This window comes from Mesoplodon bidens (genome assembly GCF_964165515.1).
Source record: "Mesoplodon bidens genome assembly, chromosome: 10".
In the NCBI taxonomy this organism is placed as follows: Eukaryota; Metazoa; Chordata; class Mammalia; order Artiodactyla; family Ziphiidae; genus Mesoplodon; species Mesoplodon bidens.
The window spans coordinates 67,517,351-67,529,373 of NC_138172.1; the positions used below are offsets into that span (position 1 = coordinate 67,517,351).

At 54.5% G+C, this 12,023-nt stretch overlaps 1 protein-coding gene across 6 annotated transcripts in view; it reads left to right on the forward strand.

Moving 5' to 3' along the window:
- Nucleotides 1–10,768, forward strand: part of ZNF76 (zinc finger protein 76) — a 32,544-nt gene extending 21,776 nt beyond the window's left edge. For 2 of the 6 annotated variants that reach the window (XM_081245326.1, XM_081245325.1), the window contains exons 3-14: nucleotides 1,223–1,303; nucleotides 1,419–1,496; nucleotides 2,725–2,924; nucleotides 4,975–5,091; nucleotides 5,431–5,506; nucleotides 6,102–6,227; nucleotides 6,347–6,526; nucleotides 7,321–7,554; nucleotides 7,622–7,812; nucleotides 8,525–8,686; nucleotides 9,231–9,344; nucleotides 9,894–10,768. In XM_081245326.1, the coding sequence (XP_081101452.1) occupies nucleotides 1,223–1,303; nucleotides 1,419–1,496; nucleotides 2,725–2,924; nucleotides 4,975–5,091; nucleotides 5,431–5,506; nucleotides 6,102–6,227; nucleotides 6,347–6,526; nucleotides 7,321–7,554; nucleotides 7,622–7,812; nucleotides 8,525–8,686; nucleotides 9,231–9,344; nucleotides 9,894–9,998 (1,664 nt within the window). In that variant the 3' untranslated portion in view covers nucleotides 9,999–10,768. Of the gene's footprint in view, nucleotides 1–1,222; nucleotides 1,304–1,418; nucleotides 1,497–2,724; nucleotides 2,925–4,974; nucleotides 5,092–5,430; nucleotides 5,507–6,101; nucleotides 6,228–6,346; nucleotides 6,527–7,320; nucleotides 7,555–7,621; nucleotides 7,813–8,524; nucleotides 8,700–9,230; nucleotides 9,345–9,893 lie in introns of all 6 variants that reach the window. The other 4 variants (XR_014016789.1, XM_081245327.1, XM_081245328.1 and 1 more) reach the window with 4 other exon arrangements.
- Nucleotides 10,769–12,023: the final 1,255 nt, after the last annotated feature.

Here is a 12,023-nt window from a genome sequence, read left to right on the forward strand (position 1 = left end):
GGAAGAGGGGGAGTCGCTCTCCCCTCATCTCAACTGCCTTTCACTCCTGCTGCTTATCTTTGTCTCCACCTTACCTGCCTCTGGCTGGGTTGTAGAACCGTTAGTTACTGACCCAAGAAAACTCAGTTTGGGGACAAGTTTGGGAACTCTCCTGAGTGGGAGACATCAGCAGAGGTGAACCAGAAGTAGCTGTCTGGTCCTTCTCCCACATCATAGGAGCTCAAATTCCTAAACCTGAAACTTGTAAAGAAAGGAACAAAGAAAGCATTTGTCATTAAGTCTTCGGTCTCCCTTTCCTTCTTCCCTTTCTCACTTCCTTTACCCCTTCTCCCTCTCAAACTCACTGGACATAAGGAGAGGCCTATCTAATTCTAATTCTAAACCTAAGAGCCTTTTGCTCTTAGAAGAGGAAACTGAGGCACAGGAAGGTTAAATAAGGTGTCCAAGATCACACAGCTAGTAAGAGATAGAGCTGAAATTCAAACCCAGGACGCCTGGACTGGTTCCAGAGCCCACTGCTTTTAACCTCTAAGCTATATTGCCTTATCAGAGGGTCTAGGTCTTGGTATGCTGCCACGGTGGGAGACAAGGGAATGCTTCTTTTTTTGTTTTTTTTTTTTGCAGTACATGGGCCTCTCACTGTTGTGGCCCCTCCCGTTGCGGAGCACAGGCTCCGGACGCGCAGGCTCAGCGGCCATGGCTCACGGGCCCAGCCGCTCCGCAGCATGTGGGATCTTTCCGGACTGGGGCATGAACCCGTGTCCCCTGCATCGGCAGGCGGACTCCCAACCACTGCGCCACCAGGGAAGCCCCAAGGGAATGTATTTTGATTTAGTTAGTTTGAGTCAGATCTGAACTTTGACGCACTGGGGCCTTCCCACATTTCAGGGCATCCTTTGCCATTTAGCTCAATCTCAGCAGCTTACTGCCAGGTTGGAAGTCCCCACTTTGCCAGGTATGGGTAGAATAATAAAGGAAGTTGCTCCTCCTGTGAGTGACAGGAAGGGAATCTGCTGGGAACCATAGGGTTCCTCATGGCAGGATGTCTCTACCCCCGGTACCTCTGAGGCACAGGCCTGGGAGGGAGGGAATGAGGTAACGAGAATGTCACCTGTGCTTAGACACACGGTCTGTGCCTCCACTAGGCCTCTGCTAAAACAGGCATGTGTCCCTCAGCCCTCTTCTGGGCCTGGCCCGCTTCTCTCCATTTCCACCTCCACAGGAGAGAAGCTTCTTGAAGGGCAAGTGATCCAGCTCGAGGACGGGACCACTGCATACATTCACCAAGTGACAGTGCAGAAAGGTGAGGGCATCTTGAGACACCCCTGCCTCATGAGGCAGGCCAGGCAGCCCCCACTGAAGGACCCGCCTCGGTGACACCGAGCTCCAGAGAAAGGCAGGCATTGCTCTCGTTACAGAACCTCTTTCCTTTGAGGATGGACAGCCCGTGCAGCTGGAAGATGGCAGCATGGCCTACATACACCGCACACCCAAAGGTGGGGTCACAGTTATCATGACTGGCAAGAAGAAAGGGAAACAGAACTGGCAGAGGTTGGGGGTTGGAGTTGTGCACCCTGGGAGCTGGGGCAGAGACATGGAGCTGTGGTCTCCAAGCTCACCTGGATCAGCAGGCTCGCCTGCCTTCCCTGGCGTGGACCACAGGAACAGCTGTTTCTGCCCCCCGGGAGGCTGAGCATGGGGATCTGTAGCCTGGGCCTTGATGGTGGCTTGGCTCCAGCACAGCCACAGATTCTTAGGGCTTTAAATAGGACCCAGTGATGTCATCAGAGACCAGAACTAAAAACTTAACTATCATTTTTTTAAGAATTAAGCTTTTAAGGTATTGAAGAATAATCGTTTATTCCTTCTACAAGTAGTTTCTTGAGCAATTCTTGCGTGCCAGGCATGGTACTAGGTGTGGAGTATACAAGAGAGAACAGAGTCGGACATAGCCCTTACTCTCCTAAAATCTAGGGGGGAAATAGGCCTGAAATGAACCATCATGATGAACTGATCATTGCAAACGGGTTTCAGGCTCAGGGAAGGCTTCTCTGGGGAAGTGACACTTGAGCCGAGAGCTGGAGGGTGAAGTGGGCTTAGCTGGGGAAGAGCAGTGGCAGGGAGGGTTCAGTACCCCAGACAAAAGGAACAGCATGTGTTGTCCGGAAACGAGGGTGGGCGAGGAGAAAGAATGACACGTCCAAGGAACTACTAGGAGCTCAGGTCCTGGGGGTGAGGGTAGAGTCGGTGAGATGAAGCTGAATAGAGAGGCCGGGGCCAGAGCACTGGAGCTTCAGGATAAGGGTTTTGGTCTTTATCCTGAGACAGATGGACCCTGGATGAACTGTTTAGAGCCTCAGGTAACGTGATCGCATTTGTGTCCTGCAGAGATCCCTCTGGATGCTCTGCTGCCTGGAGGGAGCTAGGGGGTGAGGGGCCACCAGTTAGGAGGTTCTTGTGGTCATCTAGGCCAAGATGATGGTCCCTTTGGGTCCTCACAGAGCTTGTGAGTTCCCAGCCGGTACTCCATAGGAGACCTCATCTTTAGGAGAGGCTGCCCCAGAAGGAAGGCCGGCCAGAGTGAATCGCCAAAGTGAGGGACCAGGAGAAACCCGAGGTTAAAAGCCTCCTTGGTGTATGTACCTCTCATTACCTTAAAACCCAGGTCCCAGCCGCGTCTTTTGCCCTTGTGCAGCGTCTGGGCTAACCGCATGTTCCCTGCAGAGGGCTATGACCCCAGTGCCCTGGAAGCTGTCCAGCTGGAAGATGGCTCCACTGCCTACATTCACCACCCCGTGGCTGTGCCATCCAACAGCACCATCCTGGCTGTGCAGACAGAGGTGGGCTTGGAGGACCTGGCCACAGAGGATGATGAGGGCTTCAGCGCGGACACAGTGGTGGCCCTGGAGCAGTACGCCAGCAAGGTGAGCTCTCTTGGCCCTGCCAAATCTGCCACCTTTCTAGAGGACAAGGGCAGTCCTGTGCCTGGACATGGCCGGGGCTGCTCCCTTTGCCCCTCCACACTGGCTCCCCCGACTTATCTCTCACACGTCATCGTCTCGGATAAGCATCACAGCCTGGCCAGGGCCGCCGACAGCTGTGTACACTCAGGCTTGTTTATGCTGTCTGTGCAGAGGGAAGGCAGCTGTAGGAAACAGCGATATCCGTACGGTGGGAATTTAGGCCCAGCTTCACTTTGGCTGTTCTGTCTGAGAAAGCTCTTGCCTTGCCAGGGAATTTTATTAGTTTTCCAGTCCACCGAGGTCAGATGTTCTTGTATTTATTTCTTCTCTGCGACTCATTAAGTCATTTGGGAAAATAACCTCAGTAGGCAGTGACAAGAGCAGATGTAACAGAGCAGCTGGGATTCTTGGAACACAAGGCTTGCACAGTAGCTCAGCTGCAAAGAAAAAGGATCTTGGCTTTCCAAACATCAGTCAGTCTAAGCTCTCTCTACTGGGGCTGTGGTCCTGCCCGTAGGGGGAACCGGTACAGAGATCTGTGAGCTTTCCAAACCAGGGTGTTCCCTCTCCCCATGGACAGCAGCGCCTCAGGGTAGATGTGGCAGGGCTTCCTGGAACACCCGTTTTACCCAAAGATTGGGGGGGAGTTATTTTTATAATAAAACTAATGTGACTGTAACATAAAAGAGAAAAGGAAATCCTCGTGTCTTTTCAAATTGAAGCACAAAACTTTGCAGTAGGCTCCTCTGGGCTATGCCCACTCCCACTCCAGTTCCTTCAGGTGTATTTTAGAAGCTTAATTTGAGGCTTACTGATGTTGGAAAGACAACTGAGCTTTAAATTGTGAGCGCTGAGATCTGTGCTGGCTCCGCCTCTACCTAGTCTGACCTTGGGTAAGTCACTCCCCTCCTAGGCCTCAGCTTGTTCCTGTCTCATACGATGAGATGGGGCCAGATGATCTCAGAGGTCGCTTCCAGCCCTGAAGTTCCTTGATTCCCTTGATTACCTCAAGAGCCAGTGGGACATGGGAATGAAATCCGAACGCCTGAGCCGGTTAGCCTGCCGAGCAGGCCTGGCCACCTGTGACCCTCTCCTGCCACCCACCAGCTGCTTAAGTATCCATGAAACTTTGTCAGCTGCTTGACCCCTTGACCTGGAGCTGACTAGACAGACCTTGCCATGGATTTAGTCTCCCTCTTTTGTGTCCTGCTCACCACGACTTCCGGAGTTCTGTTTCAGGAGCTCCTTGGAAGGCCATAGTGTCCCGGAAACAAAGACTAAGGGGCAGTCCCAGCAGTGCTCTGCCCAGGAAAGCAGAAGAACAGTAAGGGCTCCACGAAGCCAGAGGCTGGTGTGAAAAGGGTGTTCGCAGGAGAAAGGGAAGGGAACAACTTGTTAGTTAGCCGGGTTCCGTGGTTAGAGCTGAGGCTTCTGGTGGGACTTTTGGGCCCCTGCCCTGGGCACTTCTGCAGTTTGTTGATTGTGACCACCTCACTTCTGGTGAACGCAGGTGAGCTCATCCCCACAGCAAGCCACTTGTTAATGCCCCTTCCAAACACAGGTTTCCCCCAGGGAGGGAGGGATCTCCTCCCATCAGAGGATAAACATGTCCAGAGTTGCGCCTCCCAGGTTGGTGGTCAAAAGAAGGGGCAGCTGGCGTGTGGAGTCACCACCCAGCTCAAGTGTGGCTGTTCAGACCACTCCTCCCCCACCTTACCTAGCCATCTAGGAGATGCCCTTTCTCCCAAAGCTGTCACAGCCCCTATGACATTTAGTCATTCCTCTATCCATCAGAGCTGGGTGGTGACTCCACAGGCCAGCCCCATTTCTTCTGCAACATGCCCCGGTGTCTGTTCCGTCTGTCTGGATCTGTCACCCAGGTTGCACTTCTCCCCCTTGGTAGGTTTAACCCTATTTGTTGGGTCTTAAGGGGCCAGCTGGGTCCTGTGTCCTACCCCTTCCCTTTCATTGAGGAGAATACATATAGGGACCCCAAGATTTTTTTCCTCAGGTTCTGCATGACAGCCAGGCTCCCCATAATGGCAAAGGACAGCAGGTTGGGGACAGAGCATTCCGCTGCGGCTACAAGGGCTGTGGGCGTCTCTATACCACCGCTCATCACTTAAAGGTAAGGTTGCCGCAGAGAGCTTTTAGCCTTGCCATCTTCCCAGCAGGCTGTAATTCTGCCTTCCCGCTTTGACTGGAACTGGTCCCTGACCTCGAGTTGCTCATTGCCTCCTGGAAGGAAGAGATGAGTGTACAGAAAAGTCAGCACAGAGGGCTTTGACACACATGAAGAATGCAGGAGGGAAGAGAATCAGGGAAGGGTCTCTGGAGGGGACATCTCAGCTGAAGAGGAAGCAAAATAAAGGAGGTGGCCAATGCTGATACTCCGGGCCCTAACGAGAACTAAACTGCCCATTCATACCCTTGTCCCTTTGAATTACATGATTGCTTGTCCTCACAGGTACATGAGAGAGCTCATACAGGTGACCGTCCATACAGGTGTGATTTCCCCAGCTGTGGAAAGGCCTTTGCCACAGGTAACCTACCTGGATAGGGACCAAGGTGGGCTGCTTCCAGTTGAGGGGAGAGGGTTCTAGATTAGCTCTGGCAACTCCCTCAAGGAAGCCAAGCACCAGGCTGCCTTCCTGGAGAAACTGCTGTCGGAGTGCTCTGACGCAGGGCGCTGTCTCTGGAGGAAACTCTGTTACAGAGGCAAGAGGCAGCAGGAGCTGGGGGTTGGCAGAGAGACCTGCCTCTGCGTCAGCCCTGACACCCACCAGCTGGGGGTGTCGGGTGGTCGGTTGCATCCCTCTAGGCTTCATTTTCCCTCTGAATTGGGGCCCTTTAACCATAGGTTCTCTAGGTTCCCTCTTACACTGGTTCTGGAATGGCACCAGCTGCCCCTGGAGAGGGAAGGAGAGAGCAGAGTGGGCTTCTCCAGCCCCTCTTACCTGCCCAGCCAGGGGTGGGATAGAGGCAGACACAGGCTTCTTGTGCCAGAGGAGGTCCGGAGCCTGGCAGAGCAGACCTGAAGATGGAGAGCCTCTGAATTAGGAAGAAGAGATGGTGGAGGATGAGGCCCCACCCAATGCTCTTCTCACCCCTCCTTCCCTCCCTCCCACACGCGGACAGGATATGGGCTGAAAAGCCATGTGCGCACCCACACTGGTGAGAAGCCATACAAGTGCCCAGAGGAGCTGTGCAGCAAGGCCTTCAAGACCTCCGGAGACCTGCAGAAGCACGTCCGAACCCACACCGGTAGGCTGGGCCCTGCCCGCCCTGCCCCGTTCGTACCTGGCTCTGAGCCCAGGGCTCGCCCTGCTCCCTGCTCCGCGGGACCCCTTCCAGAGCCACCCTCACACAGCCCATCTCCACAGGTGAACGCCCCTTCCGGTGCCCCTTTGAGGGCTGTGGCCGCTCCTTCACCACGTCTAACATCCGCAAGGTACATGTGCGCACCCACACGGGCGAGCGGCCCTACACCTGCCCCGAGCCCCACTGTGGCCGTGGCTTCACCAGTGCCACCAACTACAAGAATCACGTGCGCATCCACACAGGTGGGCCAGCTTGCATGCAAGGACCACCCCTGAGGCCCCAGCCCCCTCTACCATAGGCTTCTGACCTAAACATATTCTTGACGTGCAGCCCAGAACATCATTCCAGGCTGGTCCATGGGCAGGGCACGGGGTTTCGGTGGTTTCGGCCATATCTCCAGAACCACTCTTTCACTTGCAGTGAGCGGTTCCTCCTTCAGCAGTTAGGTCCAATCTGATGGGCATTGCTGGCCCTCTCAGCTCCCTGCTGCCTCTCTATACCCACCCGAAATTCTCCCCCTCCAGCTGAGCTCCCAGAAAAAGCCCAGGGTCAGGTGTGATGGGGAAAAAGCAGAGGGAAATGTCATCTTCAGCTCCTCACCTCATCCACTGTCCATGTGACTCCTGTGTATCCTCACCCTCCCCAGTGTTACGTCCCTGTCAGTCTTCTGTGTCAGCTCTCAGATGCATGTGTCCCCTCACTCTCCCATCGTACCTGACATATCAGTCACCCCTCTCTATCTCCTGCCTCTTCTGTTCACAAGCCCCCAGCGCCCCCCACCAGCCCCTTCACTAGCCTCGGCCTTGCCCCTGCCATTTTCTCTCCACCTTGTCTCTGGGCTCCATGGTCCCACACTCACGTCCCCTCTGCCTTCCACTGGCCACCTTCCCCAACTCTGTCCATTCAGAGTCTCAGATCTCAGTCCCTCTTCCTCACTCTGGCTCTCCCTTCACCAACCCTGTCCCCCACTCTTATCCCCTTAGTTTCCCCTTTGCCAGCCCCAGGTCCCACCCCCCTCACAGCCCAGTGTCCCCAGGGGAGAAGCCATACGTTTGCACGGTGCCAGGCTGCGGGAAGCGCTTCACCGAGTACTCAAGCCTGTATAAGCACCATGTGGTGCACACACACTGCAAGCCCTACACCTGCAGCACCTGCGGCAAGACCTACCGGCAGACCTCTACCCTGGCCATGCACAAGCGCAGCGCCCATGGCGAGCTGGAGGCCACGGAGGAGAGCGAGCAGGCCCTTTATGAGCAACAGCAGCTCGAGGGTGAGGGGCGTGGGCAGGAGGTGAGAGTGGGGACAAGCCGGGCCTCCCCGTGACCACCTGGTGGCAGGTGTCAGCCTGGGCTCTCCTCTCCCAGCCGCCTCTGCAGCCGAGGAGAACCCGCTACCCAAACGACCCCGCATTGCTTACTTGTCGGAGGTGAAAGAAGAGGGTGATGACCTCCCTGCCCAAGTGGCTATGGTGACCGAGGAAGATGGGGCCCCCCAGGTGGCTCTGATCACTCAGGATGGTGCCCAGCAGGTACAGACCCTCCGGGTAGAGGTGGGGTGGGCCACTCTGGCTGGTACCCTCTCCCACTCTCTCTGGGGAGCTCAAAGTTCTAACAGCCCTATGTCCACCCAGTTTCTCTTTTTTAGCCTTATGGATCTCAGAGCTGAGGCCGAGGGTTCCAAATCTTGTAACACAGGGCCCCACCTCTTCCTCATGCTTCCAGTTCAGTCTCTGTGACTCCTGGAGCACAGTTAATAGTTTCCCTCTTTACTTGGAGGCTGACACGTCCTGTTCATCTGAGTGAAACACTTGGATGTCCTTCTCAAGAGAGACATGTCGGTATACGGGCCAGAGCATGGTGTGGGATCTGGAAACTTGGCATTTCTAGCCAGCAGTATAACCTGACGTTTGTCAGCATGCTCACCATCAAGTGCACTTATGACTTTCAGGGTTGATATGAGGATGAAATTAGGTGGAGACCCTGAATTGCATGGAACAGAGCCCTGAGGCAAAGTGGTGATAAATAGATGTGGTCAGCAGAATTCTTCCAGTGTAGCCTCTCTTTGCAACCTAGGGCCTGTTTTACTTGCTTGTCCTGACTCCCTCCACCCTGTGACAAGAAGCTAATCTTCTAGCTTACCAATAAGCGAACCTGCTCTGGGAGAGCAGATTCATCTGCCTAGGGGCTTCCAGACAGCCCTCCCCTCCACTCCCAGCTCATCTTCTTCCTTGCTGTTGGCAGGTCAGCCTGTCACCAGAACTGCAGGCACTGGGGAGTGCCATCAGTATGGTGACCCAGCACGGCAGTACCACCCTTACCATCCCTAGTCATGATGATGACCTTGCTACATCTGGCACACACACAGTCACCATGGTCAGCGCCGATGGCACCCAGACGCAGCCCGTATGGCCAGGCGGTTTGCTTGGGGTTTCTTGTTCTCTTGTCCTTCCTTTCTGTGGGATGAGCCCTAAAGTGCAGGCTTAATTAGTCAAGCCTTCATACGAGGACCAAGATTCCCACACATAAAGGGTCTTCCCTACATCTTCTCTGGGTCATCAGCAACTCTTGTTGAAAAGCATTGCACTGGGAGTCAAGAGACAGTTCCTAAATCTCAGTCTACCCCTAATTTGCTTTGCTGCCATAGGCATGTTACTTTTCCATGAACTTTAGTCCATCTTCAAATGAGGGGATTAAATTATCTCTGGGACCTTTTACAGCTCTGTCCTTCTGTGATTCAAAATTCCTAAATTAAGTTGGCTGTAAATTAAAGTAAAATACAACCCCACTTAGCTCTGAGCCCCAAGCTAATTAATTAATCTGACCCATAATGGTTGTATTCATTTCCTTCTGGGTTGTTCCCAGCCACCTTGCTTGGAGGGGTTTTTTGGATTGGGGGTTGGGAGAGTAATGTAGGTGTGTTGGAAAACCTCATTCTTCTGTATTTCAGGTCACAATCATTACCTCTGGGACTGTGGTGGCTGAGGACTCAAGTGTAGCATCCCTTCATCATCAACAGGTGGCGCTGTTAGCCACAGCCAACGGAACTCACATTGCGGTGCAGGTGAGTTGAGGTCTGGTAGGATACTGGCCACAGAAAGGAACTAGAAGGGAAGGGGAACTAGATGGAGGTCTTGAAGAGGACAGCATTTGGCTCAAAAAGAGCCCATTTCAGAGGACAAATCCCTTTCTGCCTGCATCCACACACCTGTCTCAGGCTCTTTCTTGACTGAGTCAGGGTAGGGAGCCCCTTCTGACCTTCAGGATAACTTCGATGGCAGTCTCCCTGGTGGTCTAAACCCTTCATTTCTTGGTGTCCCTGTTTCTTCATCTGGAAAAGAAGGAGGCTGAAGTAGATGATTACTCCAATCAGTCCTTCCCCTTCTATGAGCAAACTGCTCTGTCTGACCCTGGACCGTTGCACAGCTCCTCACCACGCCTAGCCTAGTAGGATTCTATGAGTGAACTTCCTGTTTCTTGGGGCCCTGCTAAGTGCTCAGGTGTTTGGCGCTGGGTGGGTGGAGATTCAAAAAAGTAGGCCTCATATACTACCACTGGAGTCTAGGAGGGAGGGTCTCACTCTCTCCTTCCTTCTCCTCCCCCTTCTCCACAGCTGGAGGAGCAGCAGACCTTAGAGGAGGCCATCAGCGTAGCCACTGCTGCCATGCAGCAAGGGACTGTGACCCTGGAGACCACAGATTCGGAGAGCGGCTGCTGAGCCCGAGAGGGCTGGGTCCCACACCATGTTGGAAGAGGTGCCATGCCGTACAGGCATCTTTGCCTCCAAGGGCCCAGGCTGTGGTTGACACATGGAAGGTGGCCACACAGGTCTCTAGGGCAAGAAGGCAGCAGGAAAATGGCCTGAAGGGCACAAGGGTCCTGCCCAAGAGAAGGGCCAAGCAGCTGGAATCGGGGGAGTGTGTCATCCTCAGGAGCTAAGGAGGACAAGCTTGATCAGCAGGCTGCACTGGGGTGTCCTTCCCCCAAAATCAGCTGAGCGGCCTCTCCTGTCTCTAGAAAACAACCTTCCCGCCCTTGGTCCACTCCCCTTCTCAGGTGGCAACTGGGGCTGCTCTTGGGACGGGTCCTCTCCTCCAACTGGTCACTGCCCACTAGGGGAGAAGGCAGACAGCACTTCAGCCCAGTAGGGGCAGCTTGGGCCCAGCACTGCCCCTCCCAGCAATAACCACCTCCCCGAAGGCCAGCCGAGATGTCTGGCCACTTGGCAGCAGGGACTTTCTGCCACCGCAGTCAGAGTTGCTCAGGGGCTTGTGGCTGGAGAAAAGGTGCCCAGCCCCACCCCTACCCCCAGCTGCTCCCCAACCTCTCTGTGGCAGAGAGGCAGGGAGCAACCTTGTACATACTGGGGATTGGGTGTAATTTGTTTTATTTTTTTTAATTCCATTTTGATAATTTTTTTTCCTGCTCTGGATGGTGGTGGCAAACGGGTGAATGAGTATTTAATAAAAGTTCCAAGTTTCCACCTGGGTCCCTCCCTCCTCCTCCCTCCTTTCAGCTTCGGGCCCTGGTGGCAGGGCTGGTCAAATCAGGCTCTTGGTCCTATATCCCGGGCACAAACCTCACTCAGCCTCTATGCCCGACTGGTGGGCCTGCCCTCCCAGAGGCACAGGGGGAAGGAAGCCCTGGTATGAGAGAAGCCCTGAGGAGCTGCCGGTGGCTTCCTGCCCACAGCTGAGCAAGTAGGCTCCCGGTAGCCAAGCAAGACCAGTGTGAGCACTGCTCCCAGGCTCCAGTCAGGTCTCAGGCCTCAAGATGGGTGGGCTGGAGGAACTCTGTTTTCTCTACCTTACCTTGTGTTATGTCATCAGAGCCCCTCCACACACAGCACACAATCCACTGCTCCAAGTGGGCAAAGCCCCATGAGGGGGGGTGCCTTTGCCAAGGTACCCAGGGTCTCTGATGCCTCTGCTGCCTGGTGCTGGAGTCCTAGCTTTGGTACCCAGCTCTGGGGGTACCCACCTAGGTGTCTGGGGCCATGGAATTCCAAAGCCACAGTCAGACCCCACTGAAAAGTACATGGTAGGACCAGACCAGCGCTACTGGGAAGGAAGGGATGCAGGGAAAGGGACTTGATGGAAAGAACTCTTGGGCTTGACCCCTCCTGCGTGGGAACATTGCAGGGATTGCAGGTGCCTCTTTTCCTCTCTCCATTGTCATGGATGTGCCCCACCCTCTTCCCCAACGCAGACATCCTCTCCTAGGATGCTTAGCGAGCTCTTTTACTCTTGCCACCAGCTCCTTGGAAGCAGGGGGAGCTGGGACATGCCCCCAGGGAGGGGTGTCTCTATTGCCTGAGCAGGCTCCTTCAACATACAAGACCACTGTTCGTGGCAGGAATATGCCCCAGCCCTCACAGGTACTGGATCTGAAGAAACGGAAGCACTGATGTGGAGGGCCCTGAATCGCCAGCCTCCTGCTCCCAGGCACCCCTGAAGCTGGACCCCACCATGAGCCTCACCCTCATGAGCTTCAGAATCTCTAGGTCAGGGCCAGTGGGGCCCAGAGTGGGCAATGCTCGGGGTGCCTTTTAGAACCAAAGCTTAGGGGATGGGGAGGCAGCCAATCATGTGCCAAGTCCTCCTGACCTGGAGTTGCCCTGGCCCAGTTTCTCCTCCAAGTTTGTATTGTTGCCTTTTGTTTTCTTCCACTTGGGAGGAGCCCTACCACCACAGTAATGTTAGATGGTCCTAAAAGAAATGCTTTATCCAGTGCCTACTCTGTG